At 44.1% G+C, this 23332-nt stretch overlaps 1 protein-coding gene and 1 pseudogene across 1 annotated transcript; one reads left to right on the plus strand and one right to left on the minus strand.

Annotated features, from left to right (window-relative positions):
* The first annotated feature begins 2371 nt into the window (after positions 1-2371).
* Positions 2372-22608, plus strand: LOC111160820 (caspase recruitment domain-containing protein 8-like). The gene is given in 14 exon segments (XM_022524177.1): positions 2372-2577; positions 6576-6629; positions 6632-6692; positions 7925-8047; positions 9443-9577; positions 11788-11844; positions 12098-12153; positions 14091-14241; positions 14802-15031; positions 15102-15363; positions 16826-16952; positions 17541-17682; positions 18741-18785; positions 22138-22608. Coding segments are annotated over 13 exon segments (1671 nt in total). The 5' UTR covers positions 2372-2577; positions 6576-6613; the 3' UTR covers positions 22404-22608.
* On the minus strand, positions 10320-11777 carry LOC111160822 (annotated as a pseudogene).
* Positions 22609-23332: the final 724 nt, after the last annotated feature.

Genomic DNA, 23332 nt, shown 5'->3' on the forward strand with positions numbered 1-23332 from the left:
ACAAGTGGTGCTGGGAAAATTGGACAGCTATGTGTAGAAGAATGAAACTCGACCATTCTCTTACACCGTACACAAAGATAAACTCGAAATGGAGAAAAGACCTCAACGTGAGACAGGAATCCATCAGAATCCTAGAGGAGAACATAGGCAGTAACCTCTTCGATATCAGCCACAGCAACTTCTTTCAAGATATGTCTCCAAAGGCAAAGGAAACAAAAGCGAAAATGAACTTTTGGGACTTCATCAAGATCAAAAGCTTCTGCACAGCAAAGGAAACAGTCAACAAAACAAAGAGGCCACCCACGGAATGGGAGAAGATATTTGCAAATGACAGTACAGACAAAAGGTTGATGTCCAGGATCTATAAAGAACTCCTCAAACTCAACACACACACAAAACAGATAATCATGACTGCCTACTTCTAAGCTCGGTTTGAAACCAGCAACACAAGGGAAGTGGGTTTTCGGAAGCCAAGGTCATTGTGGTTAGATCGGAGCCAGCCAGTGCCGGCATCTCAGGCAGAAGCAAGCAAAAATCAGGCTCAGTTTTGCAGAGTTTATAATAGGCTCACACAAATCTTTCTTTTCAGCAGAGTAGATTACAGGCACGATAGGATACTTTAAATAAAACCAAGGCTGGGCGTGGAGCTCCCTCTGGAAGGCGTCTAGCCCCTCAGCTCTAACCGCTCACGGGAAACTGGCCTTAATTTCGAATTAATTCCAGGGGTGGGGGTGGGGGTGTGGTTTTTTGTTCTTTCAATTTTGTTTTGTTTTAAGTAGACTTCCTGTTCACTGTGGGACTTGAGATCACGTCGTGAGATTAAGAGTTGAGGGCTCTACTGACTGAGCTAGCCTCGAGCCCTAGTTATTTCCTGTTAATTGCTCTATCAGGTTAATGCAGTGATGGCGTCAGGAATGATCTAGCCATTCTTTGGATGATAGACATTTAGCTGGTTAACCAGTTTCTTCCCAACAGCGGGCAATAACACAACCAATAACTTTTTCTGTGCGTTTCCGGGTGCACATATGAGATCCTGGGAATGGGATTGCTGATTCAAACCAATTCAATGCTTGAATCTTCTTTTTTTTTTTTCTAGATGTAGCCAAATTATCCTCCAAAGTGGTTGTGTTTTCTCCAAAATCCGCTCACTACCAGTTTGAGTCTCTATTGCTTTACGTCTTCATTGACCCTTGGTTTTGTCCTATTTTCTTCTTTTCATCGCTATCGTGGGTGAGAATGTTATCTCATGGTGGTTTTCATGGGCCTTTCCATGATCACTAATGAATCAATCTTTTCTGGGGCACCCAGCTGGCTCAAGTCAGAGAAACATGTGAGTTGGTCTCGCAGTTGTGAGTTTGAGCCCCATGTTGGGTGTAGAGATTACTTAAATAAATAAACTTAAAAAAATCTTTTTGTGTGGACACTTGTGTTTTTTCTTTTCTTTTCTTTTAAAAAAGATTTTATTTACTTATTTGAGAGGCAGAGAGACAGCGGGCAAGAGAGAGAGAGCGTGAGCAGGGAGGAGAGGAAGCAGTGGGGAAGCCAGGAGTGTGTTGGGGGCGGGGAACACTAGCATCCCTCCTATGGGGCCTTTAACGGTGGCGGTGATCACAGTGATTGTGTTCAGGGGATGCCTCGGTCGCTTTGACACTGGGAACTTCTAACATAACCTCTCGGGGATCACAAAAGGATTTTTTGGATAATGGACCTTCTCTTCTCCAGTTCCCAAGGGCTCTCCCTTGGGGTGCCTTTTAACCCACTGGAAACCATTCTGACTGCAAAATTTATGAAAGGCCAGAGTTCCTGTAACACTGCATGGCCCCAGCAGGATCTATCGGGACACAGGCAAATGGACCTGGTGTACCTTCATTGCCTCACACCAGGACCCTGAGCTAAGGGCCTCTCGCAGAATCCCAGGGTCGTTGCTCATTGCAGGGGGTAGGGGGAGCTGCTTCTCCCACTCCCCCTGCCTGTGCTCTCCTGCTCTCTCTCTGTCAAATAAATTTTAAAAATCTTAAAAAGAAAATGTGTTTGCCTGAATGAGTTCAACCAATAAACTCCCTCCTGACATGCTGGTGATCGTGAGCCAAGTAGACCTCCTCAGAATAAACCCAGGCCCGCCCGAGCGAAGGGGACACCGACTCTCTCTCTCTCTCTCTCTCTCTCTCTCTCTCTCTCTCTCATTGTTCCTCTTAATATCTACACTGGCTTCACCCTTGTTTCCAGCGCAGTGACTCCCACTGGAACCCACTGCCCCTGGTTAGTCTAGCTTAGGGCTTTACGGAACACTCCCAAGCAGCTGCTGAAACTCCCTCTGTTTTGGGCCATTTCCTGTTTTCTCTGGCCTGACACGGACTCCTGATTCCACTTTGGAGGAGAAACGAATGTCCACAATTCTGCATCTGCTCATCTGTCTGGGCTGACAGGTTTTAGGACCGGAAACCTTCTTTTTCTGCCTTCTGGCAGCACTCTGCGCCTTCTGCCTCCTTCCCCCTCCTTTTCCTGTTTCCGTCCGATCATGTGTGCCGCTGGCCTTCAGGACACCGTTCGCTTCAGATTTTCCCACCAGCGTCTCAGGTAAAAATCGACAAAATAGGGGCGCCTGGGTGGCTCAGTAGGTTAAGCCTCTGCCTTCAGCTCGGGTCATGATCTCAGGGTCCTGGGATCGAGCCCCGCATCGTCTGCTCAGCAGGGATCCTGCTTCCCCTTATCTCTCTGCCTGCTGCTCTGCCTACTTGTGATCTCTCTCTCTCTGTCAAATAAATAAAGTCTTTAAAAAATTGTGGGGAATATTTGAAGAGCTTAGAAAAATGTAACTTTGAGGGAAATGTTGTTTAAAAAAATCGACAAAATAAACTGATGGGCTTCTAAAAAAGAATTCAGGTGGAATATAATTTGGTGTTTTAAGTAATGTAAGTGTATTGGTTTAACTAAAACAAACACAGCTTGAAAGTTTTCAACATTAAATGCGAAACTTTTATTCTACCAAGATTTACCGAAGGTCAAATGGGCTCATGGTTTTGTTTTGTTTTTAAAGATTTTATTTATTTATTTGACACAGAGAGAGCACGAGCAGGGGGAGCAGCAGGCAGGGGGAGAAGCAGGCTCTTTGCCCAGCAGGGAGCCTGATGTGGGATTCAATGTGGGACTCGATGCCAAGACCCTGGGATCATGATCTGAGCTGAAGGCAGACACTTAACTTACTGAGCCACCCAGGCATCCCGGAAAAAAAAAATTCGTATGTAGTAGGATGTAGTTAGATTGAAATGAATGGATTTTATTTTATTTTATTTTATTTTTTTAGATTTTATTTATTTGTCAGAGGGAAAGAGAGCATGAGCAAGGGGAGCAGCAGGCAGAGGGAGAAGCAGGCTGAGCCACCCAGATGTCCTGAAATAAGTGGATTTTAAAGGTGCACTGGGAGAAGATTGAAATTCTGCTTTCTCTCTCTTCAAAAGATGAAGTTTTCCTAAATCATTGGTCTACTCTTGATGAGAAAATGTAAACAAAGTTGTTTTTTCTTTATCTGTCCAGGAAAATCAGTTTCTCTATTTTTTCTTTTCAGGTCTTTGATTACTTAGTTATAACTTCTATATTAAAGGAGCTAACTTTTGGAGCCTGGGTGGCTCAGTGGGTTAAGCCTCTGCCTTTGGCTCAGGTCATGGTTCCAGGGTCCTGGGATTGAGCCCCACATTGGGCTCTCTGCTCAGCAGGGAGCCTGTTTCCTCCTCTCTCTGCCTGCCTCTCTGCCTACTTGTGATCTCTGTCAAATAAATAAAATCTTTAATAAAAAAAATGTTATATGTCCAGGGCGCCTGGGTGGCTCTGTTGGTTAAGTGTCTATCTCTGGCTCAGGCCATGATCCCAGGGTTATGGGATGGAGACTTTCATAGGCTCCTTGCTCAGTGGGGAGCCTGCCTCTTACTCCACCTCTGCCCCTCCCCCATCATTGCTCTCTCTATCTCAAATAAATAATAAAATATTAAAAAAAATAAACTGGGGGTGCTTGGGTGGCTCAGTGGGTTAAGAATCTGCTTTCATCTTGGGTCATGATCCCAGAATCCTGGGATGGAGGCCTGGGTCAGGGCTCCCTGCTCAGTGGGGAGTCTGCTTCTCTCTCCCCCTCTGCCCGATGCTCTCCCTGCTTGTGCTCTTCCTCTCTCTCTCTTTCTGTGTCAAACAAATAACTAAAATCTTAAAAAAAAAAACTGAACAGGAATTAGTAACATGGGACTAAATGACCTAAGAAAATGATTACAGTTTTGTGACTCTTGTTTAAAACATTGCAGGTTCTCTAATGTTTAGTCTTCCAAATTAAAAAAACTTTCTCTTAAGAAAACCATGACTCCAGAAATGTATGCATTTGTCAACAAACTGAAGGAATTAACTTTTCTCTCTACTTGAACCCTCTGAAATTCAAAAGGTCTCAATAAGTACTCTTTCTTCCATGGCAATCATAGTCATTTGCATAAGTTCAATAAGAATCTGGTCTCCTAGGAATAGGACATCATTGGAAACATGGGTTATTTTGCCAAGGCTTTGACTGGAATGTTGTATTTGAGAAAGACATGCACAGACTCAGATAGGACCAGAGAGCTTTAAGGAACTGAGTTCAACTTATGAAACGTGGAGCCATAAAGCCTCTTGGAACTGTTGGCCTGATACTTTGCTTACAGGTTCCCAGCAGCCTCCCCAGGTGGGTAAAGAATGTCACTTCCTGGCAGGTGCAGGAACCTCAGGATACTTTGGGGACATCATGAAGAAGAATCCATCCAAATCTGCAGGTATTGCCAGCATGCCTGGTGGTAAGCGCTTGGCTTGGCTTCTGGCCTGGAGAGACTACTAAGACTTCAAACTAGAGATTCCTTGGAAAAACTTCCAGCAACGCAAATTTTAAAAGCTCTGTATGGCCAATTGCTCTTCTTGCTGAACTTATTTAAATAATTAAAACAAGCTTGTTAAAATTGGACTTGTTTTGTCAACAAATTGGTCTTGATTTGGCTATCTCTAAAAATGAGGGTTATTACAGAGGAAATTATGTTTCAATAACCCACTTTTACACATGCTAAATCTAGTTCTGATTGTCTTTAAAAGTTGTTTGCCTAAGCTAGACAACTTGAGGTAAACTTCAGAGTAATTGACACAATAGTTTTGGCTGCTTCTTTGGTGGGATTCCCAGGACTTCTGGTAGGACTACCACGTAAAATAAGCAAAACAGAATGTTTACCCAGCAGGACTGGAAATGATTCTTCCCAGGTGCCAGGTGAACTTAACCAAAAAGGCCACAAACTTCCTAGTCAAGTTTTCAACAAAAAACCTGCCCTAAAAACCCTGGGTGGCAACCCTTTGGGTCTCTCACTCTAGAGAGCTTTTCCTTCTCTTTCTGTTCTCACCTTCTCACTTAATGAACTTTTCCTTCACTTCACCCCTTTGGGTCCACGAGCGTCATTCTTTGACTCTGGGAAACCCTGCAATCCTGCAACATTGCTGTTGTAATGAACCTTGCCCTTAAAAGACCATGAACTTAATGGTCATGTTGTGACCGTGTTGTGTGTGTCCTAACTGCCCCACTGGCCTGCCTCTCCTCATCTCTCTCCCTCCCCTTGGGCCTCTCTAGTGTTTGAGACACAACAATGTCGAAATTGGGCTCCTTAATACTCCAACAATGGCCTCTCTGTTCAAGTGAAAGGAAGAGTCGCTTACGTCTTTTACTTTAAATTGAAAGCTAGAAGTGATGATACTGGGGAAGGCATGAAGAAAGCTGACATAGCCCAAAGCCAGACCTCCTGATCCGGTTATCTAAGTTGTTTATTCAATGGAAAGTTCTTTAAGGAAATGAAAAGTGCTATTCTGGGGAACATATGGACAATAAGAAAGAGAAACACCCTTATTGCTGATGTGGAGAAAGTTTAATGGGCTGGATGGAAGATCAAAGCAGCCCCAACATTCCCTTGAGCCAAAGCCCCATCCAGAGCAAGGCCCTGACTCTCCATTCTCTGAAGGCTGAGAGAGGTGTGGGGGCTGCAGAGGACAAGTCTGAAGCTAGCAGAGGTTGGTTCGTGAGGTTTTTGGAACAAAGCCCTCTCCATAACAAAGTTGCAAGGTGGTGTGTGCAAAATGAAACTCTTCTTCCTTCCCATTTTATGTGGCTTTTTCCTCCAGTTTTTTGTCCCACTGTGTTGCTGCAAATTCTTCTGTGGATTCCAGATGTCTCCCAGAGCTGGTTTTGTTTGTGGATAGCTGCGTATTTGTGATTTTCATCAGGGAGACGGAGTCTGGGTCTCCTCCAGCGCCATCTTGGTGATACCACGTCTCTGATCTGGGAGTTGTTTCTGTATCTCTTGTATTTGCACATACAGAGTTTTATATAAAATAAAATAAAACATGTTTTCAACTTCATAATATTTTCTGGGTCTCTCTTCCAAGTGCCTAGCATTACTGGAAACACTTCAACTGATGTATTTCTATTGAATGGACAATAAACAATTTTGGTTATCATGTGGAGATATAATGGCTAACATTTATCTGCAAGTTCTTCCAACTTACTTGGATACAATTTTATTTTCTTTTCACAGGGTTAATGTAGCAGGGAGATAAACAGGCCAGCTGATAAATGGGAAAAGATACATTTAAGAAGAGATCCAGGAGATGTCCTCTGACAGATCCCGGAGATGCTGTCTGATATGGAGAAGGTACGTATCTACCCTTTAAAGGCTCTTGATGGCTTTGATTCCTCTGTATCTCATTATTGCTGCAGAAAATTCTGAGTTCTGTGGCCTTTATTACTATTATTATTTTTCCTTTAAATAAAGGCTCTGCTTACAGTTTTACTTACTCACACAATCTCATCATTCCAGAAGGGAAACACCTTCCTGGGCACCTAGATGTATTACTTAGACTTCTTCTCTCCGTCGTGGGGTAATATTACCTTGACTCTGACCACACTTCATACCTGAGCACAAGCAAGTCTATGGATGTTCCTCCAGCTCTTTTCCTCATGCCATGGCCATGCTTTTGACCACCCCATGGCACTAGGCAAGCCCACTAAGCTCCATCCATGAGTGCTTCTGCTCCTCCCCATCAACATGCTTTCAGAGGCTCATATCTCATCTGTGACCAATTCATGCACGTTTTTGCGTTGTCTTAGAACTTGCAATAAATGAATTGGACCAAAGATTCAGCTACTATGGCGTGTGTAGAATCCCCACAGGCCAGGGAATAAGGAGGATCACTGGAGTGAGTTACCTTCTCCGGGAACACAATGTTTTCCAGTTTGGGTACTAAGTAATATTACCCTTCTAAGATTAATCACCACAAGGATTTGTGTTATATCCTTATTTAAAAGTTGGAAAACTAATACTTAACCCAGAGAGTGAAGCCATAATTTTGACCCGAGTGTAAGTTCTAGGAAATGGCTTTGCCAGACTGTGGATTCTTGTCTCTTTGGTCTCTGTAGTCACGACCAACTCACACTAAATAAAGAGCTGTTGCTTCAGGGGAAGTATAGTTCATCCAGTGTCATGCAACTTTGTAAAAGTTCCCTCCTGTTTAGGACCAGTGAAGGATGGCATGAGAGTCAGGGACTTCTCACACCCCCTATGTTACTAGTATGTGATATTGTTATACAAGTTATGTACGGGTCTGTAGCCAGTCTTCGCAGGTATTACATATAGATGTGATGGACTTGAAGGGCTGAGAGTCCGGTGAGGCATGCCCCCCGAGATGACATCACTGTCTGCTGCGTGGGGACAGAGGAAGAGTTAACATTGCGAAGTAAGTGGATCCCGGGGCGGACATCAGAGAATGCCTCTCTGAAGATGGAACATCCAATTTGTGCTACTTCCTCTCCATCACAGCGAAGAGACCGTTCCACCACCAAGTTCCTTGCACACAATCAAATGAAAACTCCCTTGTGTCTTCCCAGGCTGTGCAGGTGCTGCTGCTTTGGAAGCACAGAGGAACAGGCCCGAGAGCTCAACTACAAGTCAAGTCCAGGATGGACGGCCCTGCTCCCTTTTCATAGCCTGCACCCTCCACCCTCTGACAGGTAAGGGACATATAATCAGTAGGGAAAAATGGAAGACTTTGTATCTTGTTCCTCTGTCTCTTGTCCCTCTGTCTCATAGAGATTCATGAAAAGCAAAGACGTTTAGATTATTTGCATAAAATCAGCATATTTCTTTTTCTTTTTCATTATTATAACTTTTTATTTTGAGATAGTTTAAGACTCATGGGAAGTAGCAAAAAAATACAGAAGTGACAAAAATGTACACTCAACCCAGCTTCCCCTATTGGTAATACCTTTTACATTAGTAGTCATTGTCAGGATCAGGAAATTGACTTGACTCGGTACTATTCACTCCGATACAGATTTTGATCAAGGTAATATTTGTCGGGCTAGAAAATGCTGCTGATGAACATAAGAATTCCTCAGTCTTGCTTTGTCTACCCACCCTTTCTCAAAGACCCACTTTGTTTGGTTGAGCTGATGGGAGATACCCAATGCCTGTGTCTAGTCAGCTGGACTGTAATAGGTGATCAAGGTCAGAGTTATCAATAAAATTCTTGCCATGAGAGATATATTTCATGTCTGGGTTTATTTTAATATGGAAACTGGCCATTTATCATGTTTGGGCACTTGCAATAGGGCTAGTTCAAGTGAGGAGCTGATTTCCGAATTTAATTACTTAAAAAGTAAATTTAAATAGGTTCATGGGGCTAGTAGCTACCATGTTACACAGTGCAGTTGTTGGCCCAAAGGACAATCTCTGGCTCCTAACCCCAATCTTGATCCAAGCCAGCCAAGAGAGACCAGAGACCAGCTCTCAAGCATGAAGAAGAAAGCACCTAGCTTAGGGTTTTCCAGTTGCATCTCTGGATTAGGATCCCCAGTGGAAGAAGAAAACAAGCCTGATATCCATCATTTCCTTCCCTCGTACCATCCTCATGTGTCCCTCACCACGTGAAGGCGGGAGGCAGAGAAGAGCATTAGTACTACGTGTGTCCTTATAGCACATACACAATGTCACTGATTCCCTGGAATTTCAATCACAGTAGGGTCCCATTTTCTTGGGAACCAATGAAGGATGAGGGCAGAATATAAGCTAGGAATCTTCTCTTTTCCCAAAAATTCTCAACAAGGTCTTCTAGGTCAATAGCCTATTAGGAAACAATATCTTACAGCAGGTCCTAGGTGTTGAGAATCGACTGAGTTCTGCTTCCCCGGGATGGAGAGAGCAATGTGGAGTGGGACACAGAGACACAACTGAATCCATTATAATGAGGGTGAGGTGGAGTCATGGGGCTTGAGAGAAGGTTTCCCTAAAGACAAAGCATGGGGTCTAGGGCTTTTAATGAACATGAAGTCATGCTACAGAGACTGTCCTGTCACCAGACTGCGACCACGCTGTATTCCTAACACAACTTCCCTTCTGTTTTCCAGTGGATATTGTGAAGAATCTCTAAGCAGTACTTTTAAGACGTCAAACAACAGCTCCCAGACTTGTCCTTCCTCAGAATCTGAAGAACCATTAACAGGAGAGCCAACACTGCACATCCCTCCTGAAGTTCTGTCTTGGTATGGCCAAAAGGAAAGAGGGTTTAAAAATAATACATATTTAGGGTGCCTGGGTGGCTCAGTGGGTTACACTGCCACCTTTGGCTCAGGTTATGATCTCAGGGTCCTGGGATCGAGCCCTGCATCGGGCTCCCTGCTCAGTGGGGTTCCTGCTTCCCCCTTTCTCTCTGCCTGCCTCTCTGCCTACTTGTGATCTCTGTCTGTCAAATAAATAAATAAAATCTTAAAAAAAACACTAGTAACTTACAACTGCCACACAGACAAAAAAACAAATGGTCCACAAAACATTCTCCTTTCCTTCTGAAGATTTTACAATGCATTGTTATCATTAACCAGTCTTTTACTATTAAATTTAAATGGCCAACTGACACAAACAGTTCTGAGACATTTCTTCCACCACTGATTAAGACGGGGGAGGCAGGTATTGGAGATAATATTCATTTAGCTTTCTTTTATTTATTTATTTATTTTTAATGTTTTATTTAAACATGCTGAAGGCAGAGGCTTTAACCCACTGAGCCACCCAGGTGCCCCTACCTTTCTTTTTTAAAAAAGATTTTTATTTGTTTATTTGACAAAGAGAGACACATCAAGAGTGGGAACACAAGCAGGGGGAGTCAGAGAGGGAGAAGCAGGCTTCCTGCAGAGTAGGGAGCTTGATGCGGGGCTGGATCCCAGGACTCTGGGATCATGACCTGAGCCGAAGGCAGATGCTTAACACCTGGGTCACCCAGACGCCCCTTCATTTAACTTTCTGAGCTTTCTGGGCAGACTTGGTGACCTTGCCCGCTCCAGCTGCCTTCTTGTCCACTGCTTTGACGACACTCACAACAACCATTGGTCTCATCATGAACAGCAAAACAGCCCAGAGGACGATAGTCAGGGAAGCTCTCAACCTGCATAGGTTTGCCAAGAACCATATCAACAATGGCAGCGTCACCAGATTTCAAGAACTTGGGACCATCTTCCAGCCTTTTTCCAGAATGACGATCTAGATCTATCTATCTATCTAGAATATCTATCTATCTATCTATCTATCTTCTCCTTCAGCTCAGCAAACTTGCAAGCAGTGTGAGCTGTGTGACAATCCAGCACAGGTGCATATCCAGCACGGATGGGCCTGGATGGTTCAGGATAATCACCTGAGCCATGAAGCCAGCTGCTTCCATGGGTGGGTCATTTTTGCTGTCACCTGCCACTTCGCCACGATGAACATCTTTGACAGATACATTCTTGACATTGAAGCCCACATTGTCCCCAGGAAGGAGGCTTTGAGCCTCACTCAAAGCTTCATGATGCATTTCAACAGACTTGACTTTAGTTGTAACATTGACTGGAGCAAAGGTGGCCACCATGCCAGGTTTAAGAACACCAGTCACCGTTTGGCCCACAGGCACAGTACCAATACCACCAACTTTATAGACGTCCTGGAGGGGCAGATGCAAGGGCTTGTCAGTTCGATGAGTTGGTGGCAGAATGTAATCCAGAGCTTCAGGCAGCGTGCTTCCACTGGCGTTCCCGTCTTTATGGGTGACTTTCCATCCCTTGAACCAAGGCACGTTAGCACTTGGCTCCAGCATGTTGTCGCTATTCCAACCAGAAACTGGTGCAAATGCTACTGTGTTGGGGTTGTAGCCAATTTTCTTAATGTAGTTGCTGACTTCCTTAATGATTTCCTCGTATCTCTTCTGGCTGTAGAGTAGCTCAGTGGAATCCATCTTGTTAACACCAACAATTAGTTGTTTTACACCCAGTGTTTAAGCCAGAAGGTGTTATGTTTAAGGATGTTTAAGCCATGCTCATGGGTCTGCCCATTCCTGGAAATACCTGCTTCAAATTCACCAACACCACCAGCACCAATCAAGACAGCACAGTCAGCCTGAGATGTGCCTGTAATCACATTTTTGACAAAGTCTCTGTGTCCTGGAGCATCAACGGTGGTCACATAATACTTGCTGGTCTTGAATTTCCACAGGGAGATATCAATGGTGATACCATGTTCATGTTCGGCTTTCAGTTTTCAGAACCAGACATACTTGAAGGAGCCCTTTCCCATCTCAGCAGCCTCCTTCTTAAAATTTTCGATAGTTCTTTTGTCGATTCCATCACATTTATAGATCAGATGACCAGTAGCGATAGACTTACCTGAATCTACGTGTCCAATGATGACGATGTTGATGTGAATCCTTTCCTTTCCCATTTTGGTTTAGGTGGAGTTGTGGTTTTTATGACACCCGTGCTCTGGTGGTAACCTCATTGCAAAGAAGGTAATTGAAAGTTTAAATGGCCCTTCCTGGCTAGTGGCCTCTAGCTTGTAATCACATCCCCTTTACTTATTTATTTATTTACTTTGGTGAACTGATTACTTTTTTGAGATGTTATTTTTAAGTAATTTCCACACCCAAAATGGGGCTCAAACTCATGACCCCAAGATCAAGAGCCACATGTTCCAATGACTGAGCCAGTCAGTCATCTGTTCTGAACTGATTTCTAATATTTTCTTTATTTTTGAAACGCAAGGGTCCCAGGCAGTAGCAAATCAGAAGACCAGGAATCTTCACAGACACAAGAATCAGGTAATTGTCTAATATAGAGATGAAGCCAGGTTGTGTAGTGGGCTGATGGAAATGTCCTGTGTTTTAATGGGGAGAAGACAGTTTGAAGCCTTTGGGGTGGTAACAATCAAAAGCAATTTTTTTTTATTAGCTGTAACACCATCCTTCCTACAACTTAAATGGGAATACGAAGTACTTGTCATCATGGATAAAATGTCTGGAATAGATTCCATATTCTAAACACTCTATTAGGGGCATTTTACATATTCCCTTTTTGTTATCCAAGGGAACTCTATGAGTGCATCATCTAGACTCTATGTCAAGACAAATAAAGCAAACTTAGAGGAGAGAAATCTTCCAGATGAGGTGTGACAGCATTGGATTGTGTTTGGGTTAATTAAAAGGGGCTTGTTTTCTTTTACCCTAATCCATGCTAAGACTTCAAAATATAAGCAATGTGTGCTTAAGGGTCTTGATCCTTTGTGACATTTGTACTCTGACAGGGTTTGGGCTGGGAGACATTCCTACTGTATGAGTATCCTAGGGCTGCCATAACAAGATACCCCAGATGAAGGGACTTAAACAAAAGAAGTTAATTTTCTCATCATTCTGGAGGCCAGAAGTCTCAGATCAAGGTGCTGGGAGATTTGGTCTCTGATGAAGGCTTTTGTTCTGGCTTGTAGATGGTCACCTTCTCTCTGGGTCCTTACATGGCCTTTCCTCTGTGGAGAGAGAGAGAGAGAGAGAGAGAGAGATCTAGTGTCTCTTCTTCTTCATATAAGGACACTAGGACACCAATCCTATTGGATTAAGAGTTCTTTCTTATGACCTCATTTCAGCATTAGGACTTTCTTACATGCTCCGTCTTCAAATTCAGCACTATACCAGCCCGATGCTCACTGGGTTGGAAAAATTTACCCGACTTGACTGTCCTAGATCCTGTCATTACACACTCCACTTCTAAGTGCTCATGGTTGGAAAGTGTCCCACTTGATGTGAAGTAGTTTGAAAGCCACCTGAGATTCTGGAGAGCAGGGCGCTGGTGTTGGCTGTGTCCTGGTGCTCAGCTCAGCTCCTGTGCTTACCAGCCACGAGGTTGAGGGAAGCTCATCTGTGTTCACATGAACAGGTTGACACCGTGTGCTATTTTCTGGAGGTGCCACACAGCTAGTGCCAAGATTCAGAGCAGTTCTATAAGGTGCGGGTAGCATTAGTCTATCTGACATGGGAGAAAAAAAGGCTTAGAGTGGTTAGGTAACTGTCAGAGACTTTTCCTTTTTCCTATCCAAAATCCCTACTCTCTGCCAAACGAGATTCCATCATATGTAATTCTTGATAAACCAATTTTCTCTGAGCACAGTATTTCAGAGACTTCTATCATCCAGAGTACAGATATTTGTTCTATGCAAATCATCCTCACCCAGAGTCTGAGCGGAGAGATTGGTATCCGGGAGCCCATGCGTAGAGGGTCTCTAAGTGCTGATGGGAAGGCTCTCCCAGTTGGATGGTGGAAATGCTGGGGGAACCAGAGGATGATCTGCGGTGCCTTGGGTTGGATGGCGGTGAACACTAGGGTGAACAGATGTGACTTTCCTTCTTAAGCTTTCATGCTTGCTCCTTTTATGGACTTGCGTTCCCCCAGCATCAGGTGTTAGCTGCTGCTTGGGACCATGTAGAAATTTAGTTGCCATGGTTCCTGCCCTAGGTGAATACTGCCCCCCAACAAAGCCATCCAGCCTCACTTCCTTCTTAAATTTGGGGGTTCAGTTTCAGTAGTGACCAAGACATTCTTGGGCCTTTCTTTGTCTGGATTCTAAGACCAAAGTCCCTTGTTCTCCCTCCATACTCTTCTCTCTGATATCTGGATTCCCAACAGCACATGTGCAATTCAAAATCCAGAACGCCTTTAGGCCTTTTCCAACAAATCCAATCTGACACGTACAATGTGTATTTTTCAGAAGAGACTTGCTTGGAAGAGGAGACACTAGTGCCCCTCAAGGCTCCTAAACTCTTTTCTGGGGTTGGACCAGCTTATCATAGTTATCAGTTTCTGGGACCTGAAGGAAACGTGGATATTGAGTTGATTGATGAGAGTGCAAACAGATACAGGTAAGAATTGAAGATGTGGTTGTTTCAATACAATTCTCCCATAAAGGAAGTATGTGCTGTGTGATACTTACACGTACACACCTACATGATAAGGTATGTGATTCACCCCTTCAACATTGGAAATTTTGTCAGGATTCTCTGATCCTATGCACTGAGTTGGTGTTTTTAATTTCAACACATGTAGAATACAGAGAAAGTGGGGACCTCAGAGCGTCATTAATTCGCCAGAGTTTTCTAATGTGGTGAAAGCCACAGAAGAGTCTTGAACTTTGCTCCACCACAAACACCACATCCCTCTGCACTTTTGTTCTTTAATCAAAGACCCAGGGAGCCTGGGTGGCTCGGTCGATTATGGTCCGTCTTTGGCTAAGGTCATGATCGCGAGGTCCTGGGTCGAGCCCTAGTTCAGGCTCCCTGCTCAGCTTCTCCCTCTCCCTCTGCTGCTCCCCCAGCTCCTGCTCTCTCACTCACTCTCTCTGAAATACATAAATAAAATCTAAAAAAGAAAAATCAAAGTCCTGGTCTTCTCCCAGCATGACTATCACTCTGTCTCCTTTCAGCGTCCACTTCCCCATGGCTGGCTTCTATCTGTGGCCAGTGACACGCCTTGGATTCTTGGTAACAGCAGCGGGGACCGTGAGGATAGCATTCGATTCTTGGAGTCAGAATCTGGACCTGAAGTTACAGCACGAGGAACAGTGGATGGTGGCAGGCCCACTGTTTGATATCTCCGTGGAGCCCGAGGGGGTCATTGCTGAAATCCACCTCCCTCACATCATCTCCCTGTCAGGTAAGGAGGGGAGAGGGGGCTGTGGGGCTGGTGGGGAACTTGTCTGATGACATTTGTCATTGTCCTACAGCAAATGAAGTCGATATGTCTTGGTTCTACGTTGCCCATTTTAAGGATGAAGGGATAGTCCTAGAGCCACCAGCCCGAGTAGAGCCTTTCTATGCTGTCCTGGAAAACCCCAGCTTCTCTCTGATGGGAATCCTGCTGAGATTGGCTAGTGGGGCTCGTGTTTCAGTCCCCATCACTTCCACGACACTGCTCTATTATCACTTCTACCCTGAAGATACTAAATTTCACCTGTACCTTATCTCCAGTGACTCTTTGCTAACGAAGGTAAGGTTGGCAGATTTGGAGAAGTAAGAATTACCCATCCACTTACAACCTTGGACCTTGTGCTTCTGTTTCTTTTATTTTCTTTCTTTCTTTCTTTCTTTCTTTCTTTCTTTCTTTCTTTCTTTCTTCTTCCTTAAAATTTTATTTGCAGGAGAGAGAAAGTGAGAGAGAAATATAGACTGAGAGAGATAGAGAGAGCACAAGAAGGGGGAGTGTCAGGCAGAGGGAGAAGCTGGCTCCCTGCTGAGCAAGGAGGTGGATGGAGGACTCCATCCAGGACCCTGGGATCATGATCTGAGCTGAAGGTAGACGCTTAACCGACTGAGAACCGTTTATGCTCACATGAAACTCATGTTTCAGCATTGGATACCCTTCCTTTAAATGGATCGATGGATTTCTTTTAACATGAATCAAATACGCAGATAAATGGATCGCTCCCTAGTTTTGGCAGTGAACACACCATGTGTGCGGCACCCAGACGGAGAAGTGGACATCACCAGCTACTTTCCCCTTCCTGCCCCGACCTGATCGCTACCCACCAAGAGTATTTACCAATTGGTGATGATGAGAGCATCTTCTGTAATTGTTTTTGACAACAATTCTTGCTTGTTAATTCCAGAAAGTGTGTATTGAGCTGTAGCTGAGACTCGTCGAATGTTATTATTATTTTGTTGTTTGAGTTCTGTTCTGTATCGTGGGTGGATCCTCAGAGAGCTCTGAGATCTCTTCTGTTCTGCTTCTGGGTCTCTCTGGGGTGACGTCACTGCTGTGTTGCTTGCTGGTGGGCAGGCGGCTGTCACCTCATGGAGCAGGAGCCTCGCGATGGAGGGAAGTCGTCTCTACCCTCGTCCCTCATAGATACAGCTGCGGACAGCAATGGTCCTCTGCCGAGGCACAAGGAGGAAGCCTCTTTGTCCCCGGATTTGAGGAACACTCAGGCTATCCCTGCCACATTATACAAAGAAACACCAAACTCTACAGAGATTTGTAATAAAAAGAAATCCTTGGTGAGGGGGGAGCGATTGGTAGCGCAGTTGGTTAAGTGTGTGACCTTTGATTTTGGCTCAGGTCATGATTTCGGGATCTTGAGATGGAGCCCAGAGTTGGGCTCTGTGCTGAGTTTGGAGCCTGCTGAAGACACTCTCTCCATCTTCCTCTGCCCATTCTGCCCCGCCAAGGAAAAAACAAACAAACAAACAAACAAACAAACAAAAATGAAAGAAATCCCCAGCTCTGAGATAACCAGCAGGAAAATTTTATTAATACACGTCTCTCGTGCACTAAGCTGGGGCAGCTGGAGGAACATGCAGCTCTGGATCTCAGAGTTGTGAGTTTGCTCCCCACATTGTGTACAGAGATTACTTAAAAATAAAATCTTAAAAAAATAAAATCCCTCATGTCCAGAGGCATATGTTTACTTTTAGCTTTGCTCCCTGATTTGCTTTTGCTGCTTCTTCCTCGGGCAATAGATGAAGAAGAAACTAAGTTTCATGGTGTGCGTCTGCAGACCTCACCCCCCATGGACCCCCTGAATTTTGGTTCCCGTTATATTGTGTCCGGTTCAGCTCACCTGGAAATAATGCCCGAGGTCAGTAGAATTTGAATGTAACTTGAATTTCACTTGGGTTTCAAAATATTTTGTCCTTTTTTTAAAAAAAAAGGAAGACCAGGGGCGCCTGGGTGGCTCAGAGGGTTGAAGCCTCTGCCTTCGGCTCAGGTCATGATCCCAGGGTCCTGGGATCGAGCCCCGCATCGGGCTCTCTCCTTGGTGGGGAGCCTGCTTCCTCCTCTCTATCTCTCTGTCTGCCTCTCTGCCTACTTGTGATCTCTCTCTGTCGAATGAATAAATAAAAAATCTTTAAAAAAAATTTTAAAAAAATAAAAAAAAAATAAAAAAAGGAAGACCAGAGGAGGGTTAGTAGCTCAGGTGATTATTCTCCAAGCCATATCCTGATAGGAGCTGGGCTACTTTTCCTTCCATGGAATAATACTAATTCCTAAAATTGTAAATTTAAAAGATTGTTGACCATTCTCCTTTTGTTTTTCCCTCAACCAGCCACGAGACTGTATAGGAAATGGCTAATATTTCAGTGACCAGTTCACTGCAGGCAAACAGGCCTTTCTACCCCCACATCAACCCCCTGATACTTTAAGTCAACTGCTGTGCTTCTTCTAGGAGTTGAAATTATCCTACAGGAGTCTTGGAGAACCCCAGTCATTCTCTAAAGTCTTTGCCGGGAAGATGGAGGAACCAATCACCTTTGAAGTTACCGAACAAACATGCAAGACTTCAGTCTAGCGCACTTTGGTGAAGCCAGGTAGGTAAAAATATGAGGTTTAAATTTGGGGGGATGAAAACAAATTATGCACCTCTTTTCTGCATTGTAGTGAAGTGTGTCAGAGGAGAAGGTCTGTTTATGCTCCATCGCAGAGAAGAAAATAAATCTACTGCCAGCTTAGAGTCAATGTTGAGTTGAAACAAAAGTGTAGACACTGGTCAAGTTTGCCTGGGATGCGGATGGCTGTTGCTGTGGAGAATTGGACCCTCTCATACGTAGGAGGCAGTGAACAGGAAATGCTAATTATAAGAATCAGAAGGAACAGAAAGTCAATTTAATTTTATGTTCTGGGCAATTTTATAGTTGTTTTTTTCATACATAGAGACTAATCAGCTGCTGAAGGAAGGACACAGAATTGATCAGAACTTGAAAGAACAACAGGGCTTTTAGGAAGAACATGTAAGACCATGTGGAAGGCTTCATGGTAAACAGACTCTAGTGACTTTCCCAAATGGTGGCTCCAATCGGCAAATCTCCCACCAACTTATATGTGTGTTCAACGTATAAATTTTGCACTATCACAATCCCAGTATTATAGGGTTAAAAGAATAGCATCACTTATTGTCAAAATGTACTCACTTCATGATGGTATTTCGTGTCTAAAATACATTTGCCTGGAGGATGATTTATGTAGAATAGTATGATAATGTTATCATAGCTTTCACATTTCCTCACATATTGGCTTAGAAATAGAAATTGAATATTGGAAAAACTGTTTCTTCCTCTGATGCATTTCGTTGGTGGGCAGTGAGTGACCTTCTACTTAATTGGGTTCCGTTAGGTATATCAACGTTCCAATGGGATCCTTAATCCAGGAAATGGAATCGAATTATTTTAGTGCATTGCATCGAATACTAGAGAAACTGCAGGGTCACCTGGCTGGCTCAGTCAGAAGAGCCTGTGCCTCTTGATCTCAGAGTTGGGAGTCTGAGCACCATGTTGGGTGTAGAGATTACAAGAAACAACAACAATAATTAAAAAAAAGAATCACTAAATAAGGTAAATAGTTCATTTTCCAACTTTTCCTTCTTTCCTAGTGGAGCTCCAGTGTTGCGCTACATCACCCCATTCTCCCTTCTCAGGTGAGTGCAGTGTCTACACCAAACGTCAGGAGGTTTTGAGGGGTGTGAGGTGGCTCAATGAGGGATCCTACCTTCTCTTCAGTTACAGAGAATGAGTGCTGTCAGACACACAGAAGGAGTCTGAGCCACTTGAGAGAATTCATGGGAGGGTTTAATATGCAGACTCTGAGCATGCAACCATGTCTTATTGGGGAAAATATCTTGTATCTGAGGAACTCTCAGTGAAAGTAGTTCGATATGGCTGGAGATGAAACTCTAGAGGGACGGAGGACACATGAGACCAGAAGCAGGCAAGAAACAGAAGTTGAAAGCAGAAGGGTGATGGCTGAACTCTTTCGGTCCTTAGGCTGAAGGCAAAGGGGGACTTAGGAAAGGTGGGTGGCAATGCACTCACTGTTCTGAACAGTGTGGATGGCTGTGGGTGGGGATTGGACAGGAAGTGGGAGCCGGGTTAGGAGGCTGTTGTGAAAACTGAAAACAGGGATTAGCTGGGAATTGGTTAAAGTTACTGGAGGGGATAGGTAGCAGAGAAAGAAATTATGCAAAGTACGGAGTCAAGGGGCACCTGGCTGGCTCAGTCAGAAGAACATGTGATTCTTGATCTTGGGTGGTTGTGAGTTCAAGCCCCACCTTGGGAGTAGAGATCCTGTAATAATAATAATAATAATAATAATAACTTTTAAAAATAAATAAATAAGATATAATAAGAGTCAAGATTCAGAGGACTGCATTATGACCTCATTGTCAGCGTGGTCAGTCTCCACACAGTAAAAGTGACAGGCCTCCTGTCCCAAAACAGATCATCCTCGAGGAGAAAGGGAACATCCCCTGATCCCTCTTACTCCTCAGGTGTCACACTGGCTTGAAATGGCACAAACCCACTTCCTGGCCAGTTGGTGTTATGGTCAGGGGGCCCCGAGAGGCAGATGAGCTACAGAAAATCAGACCCCACACCTGGAGTTGCAGCTGGGTTCAAACCCAACCACAGATACAGTTAAGAATGAGGTAAACATGATTTCACGAAGGAAATTGAAAGGGTTTATGTAGGTGGTGAGTGTGTAGCACCAAGAAGACGTCTCTACCCTTCCTCTTCTACAAGCTCTTGAGCTAGAGCTATCTGCCACCTGGTGTCAGAAGGATGAAACCCACCCTCATTTGCTCTCTCTAGAACACCCTTCAGAAGCTGCTGCCAGCCCACATCTTGAGTCAGATCTTCATTCTGGCCAGCATGCACTGTGAAGCCTGACATCTCTCTCCCCCTCTTTGCCATTTGGCCTGGTGGCATCTTGTATTTAATACCAGAATCCTACTCCTCGAAATCCTCCTCTGATACTAACTCTTCTGTGAAGACTTTGCTTGAAAGTCTAGTCATCCCCTCTTTTCTGAGCCAAGGGCTATGGTTGCATTTTTCTCCTATGGAATTATGGTGATAAAAATGATCATGGAGGGGCACCTGGGTGGCTCAGTGGGTTAAAGCCTCTGCTTTCGGCTCAGGTCATGATCCCAGGGTCCTGGGATCAAGCCCCATATTGGGCTCTCTGCTCAGCAGGGAGCCTGCTTCCTCCTCTCTCTCTGCCTGCTTCTCTGCCTACTTGTGATCTCTGTCTGTCAAATAAATAAATAAAATCTTTTAAAAAAAATGATCATGGTGACAAATGCAGCTTGTTGAATTCCTGTTGCGTGGCAAATATTCAGGGTACGTATAGGTGTGCATTATGCTGACCACTTCTGTCTAGTCCTGTCAATGCACTTTGGCTGGCTTCTGCAGAGAAGCCCGAGGAGCATCAGAGTGAACATGGCAGTGGTAGCAGTCCTGTATGGAACGTAGCCTGAGACAGACACACCCCCCACACTCATGGGGTTTCTATTCCAGCAGGTGAAAACAATGAAGCTGATTTCCCAGTGCTTATCGAAATACAGTTGTGATACACGTTCCAAAGGAAAATTAGAGGGATTTAAGAGAGGTTAAAATGGGAAGCTCAGATTTAACCTTGAGGGAGTTGAAAAAGTTTCAGAATGTATCCTGGAGAGAGGAAAAAGTGAAATTTATGTCCAATTAAGGAGATGGAATAGAAATTGCTAAACAAATGAGGCAGCAAGAATAGGTTAAGTTGAGCATCTTTCTGTGAGAGGAACTTCATTCATTCAAATTGAGGAGCCACTGAACGGACCCTTCCAGTGATTTTTCAGGAGAAGCACCAAGACTTCACAGAAATCACATCATTCAATGAAGGTGTTTGGTTATAATTGTGATGACTGGACACGAATGATCTTCACCACGGTGTTAAAGAACAGAAGTTCTAGAGGCATGAGTTATATATAGGAACCAATCACCCATTTGGGTGCCTGGGTGGCTGAGTTGATTAAAGGTCCAACTCTTAATCTCGGCTCAGATCATGATCTCAGGTTTGTGAGATCGAGCCCTCTGTCCAGATCCACACTGGATGTGGAGCCTGCTTAAGATTTTCTCCCTCTGCCTTTTTCTCCCTACTGGTGCTCCCTCTCTCTCTTTCTCAGAAAGAAAAAAAAAAGACATCATGCCTTTAATGAAGAAACTGGGGAATTCGAAAGCGATATGTTTTAGCCAAGGTCACACAGGTATGACGTATGGTCACCAGTGTGAACCCTGAGTTGGCATGATGCAAAATACCTTCTTCTCTCCAGTAATCCCTGTCCCCTCTGTGTTGTACTTCACCCGTTAAATCTCTTTCTACACAGTTTATCAGAAGACCGTTGAGGGTGGGGAGCTAGTCTACTGCACCTTGACGTCTGGCATCATGTGTACCAATGTGTGAACTTGAAATATGTTAGAAGGATGAATAGATGAATGTGGAAAAAGATAGGCCTTCTGTAGGGTTCCAGTGAAAACCAGAAAGTAAAGAAGGAGAGGTGCTCAAAGCTTGGAGAAGAGGGAATGGAATTGAAGAAGAGGGATCTTTGAGTTTCCCTAGATTCATACACCCCTGGGAATGGACTAGAAATCCTGAGGATGTGTGTGTAAGATCTGGGCAACATGCAAAAGAGAATGAGCAATATCTCCACATAGAATTATGCCTTTAATCAGTGGCTGGGTGACTCAGCTGGTTAAGTGTGTGACTCTTGATCTCAGTTCAGCTCTTGACTCAAGGTCACGAGTTCAGGCCCCATCTGGGGCTCCATGCTGGGCCTGGAGCCTACTTAAATTAAAAAAAAAAAAAAAAATATATATATATATATATATATATATATATATATATATATATAATGTGTGTGTGTGTGTGTGTGTGTGTTTGTGTGATTACACTGAGCATACATCTTGAACCCCATAAGTGAGTTATCCCTTTCTGAGTCTGCAACTGTTTCTTGTGTGCAGTTGAGACGTTTATGAAGGAGAACCACCAGCACCTGCAAGCCAGGCTGGGGGACCTGAATGGAGTACTAGATGATCTTCAGGACAGTGAGGTCTTCACCGAAGAAGAGAAGGAGCTGGTGCAGCAGTTTCCAACACAGCAGAGGAAGAATGAGACCCTGCTGAGGATGGTGGAAAAGAAAGGACCCCAGGCCCTGGAGATACTCTTCAGAAGCCTTCAGCAAAGAGATCCTTACCTGATGTCCTACCTCAGCCAGCAGAGTTTATAGCAGTGACTCAGGCCGATACTCAGAAAGAGAGAATCCCGTGTTCTGCACTAAAAATGGATAAACAGGGGTGCTTGGGTGGCTCAATCATTTAAGTGTCTGACTCTTGATTTCAGCTCAGTTCGTGATCTCGGGGTCGTGAGAGTGAGCTCTGCTCTCAGCTCCACACTAAGTGGTGAGTCTGTATGAAATTGTCTTCCTCTGCCCCTCTTCCCACTCTCTCTCTCAAATAAATAAGTAAATAAAATAAATCTTTAAAAACAAGAAGGAAAGTGGATAAACAGACGTGTGATCATTGAGTTCAGTGTCTAAGACAAAAGTGGTCCAGGTGACACCCAGCCATCACACAGGTTTTACTGAGGACTGATGTGTAACTAGGCAGATACCTATTTCTGTATCCTCATATCTTCCCCTCAACAGTATCTCAAGAGAGTAGGAATATTCATACTAAATATTTTAAAAATTATTTTTAATTAACATTTAATGTATTATTTGCCCCAGGGGTACAGATCTGTGAATCGTCAGGCTTACACATTTCACAGCACTCACCATAGCACATACCCTCCCCAATGTCCACAACCCAGCCACCCTATCCCTACCCCCACCCCCAGCAACCCTCAGTTTGTTTTGTGAGATTGAGCCTTTTATTTCATAGTAAATATTTTTTAAGCCAAGTTAAAAAAAATTCCCATTTCATTCATTGACACATTTCTTGGAAATCTGGGCAGAGGAAGGCAAGGCCAGGTGTGGTTATGATTGACAGGGCCCAGGGAGACCAAGTCTCCCGAGTCACGTGAGAAGCAATTCCAGTGAACATTACATCTGAGCTGTTACCTGCTCGGAACAGAAGCCGGGAAGGCTTACGAAACACTCCCTGTTGAGGATGTTCATGACATTCACAAGTTCAAATGTTTTTGGTTTTGTTTTTAATA

This window comes from Enhydra lutris, unplaced genomic scaffold (assembly GCF_002288905.1).
Source record: "Enhydra lutris kenyoni isolate GAN:26980312 unplaced genomic scaffold, ASM228890v2 scaffoldscaffold77, whole genome shotgun sequence".
Lineage (NCBI taxonomy): Eukaryota > Metazoa > Chordata > Mammalia > Carnivora > Mustelidae > Enhydra > Enhydra lutris.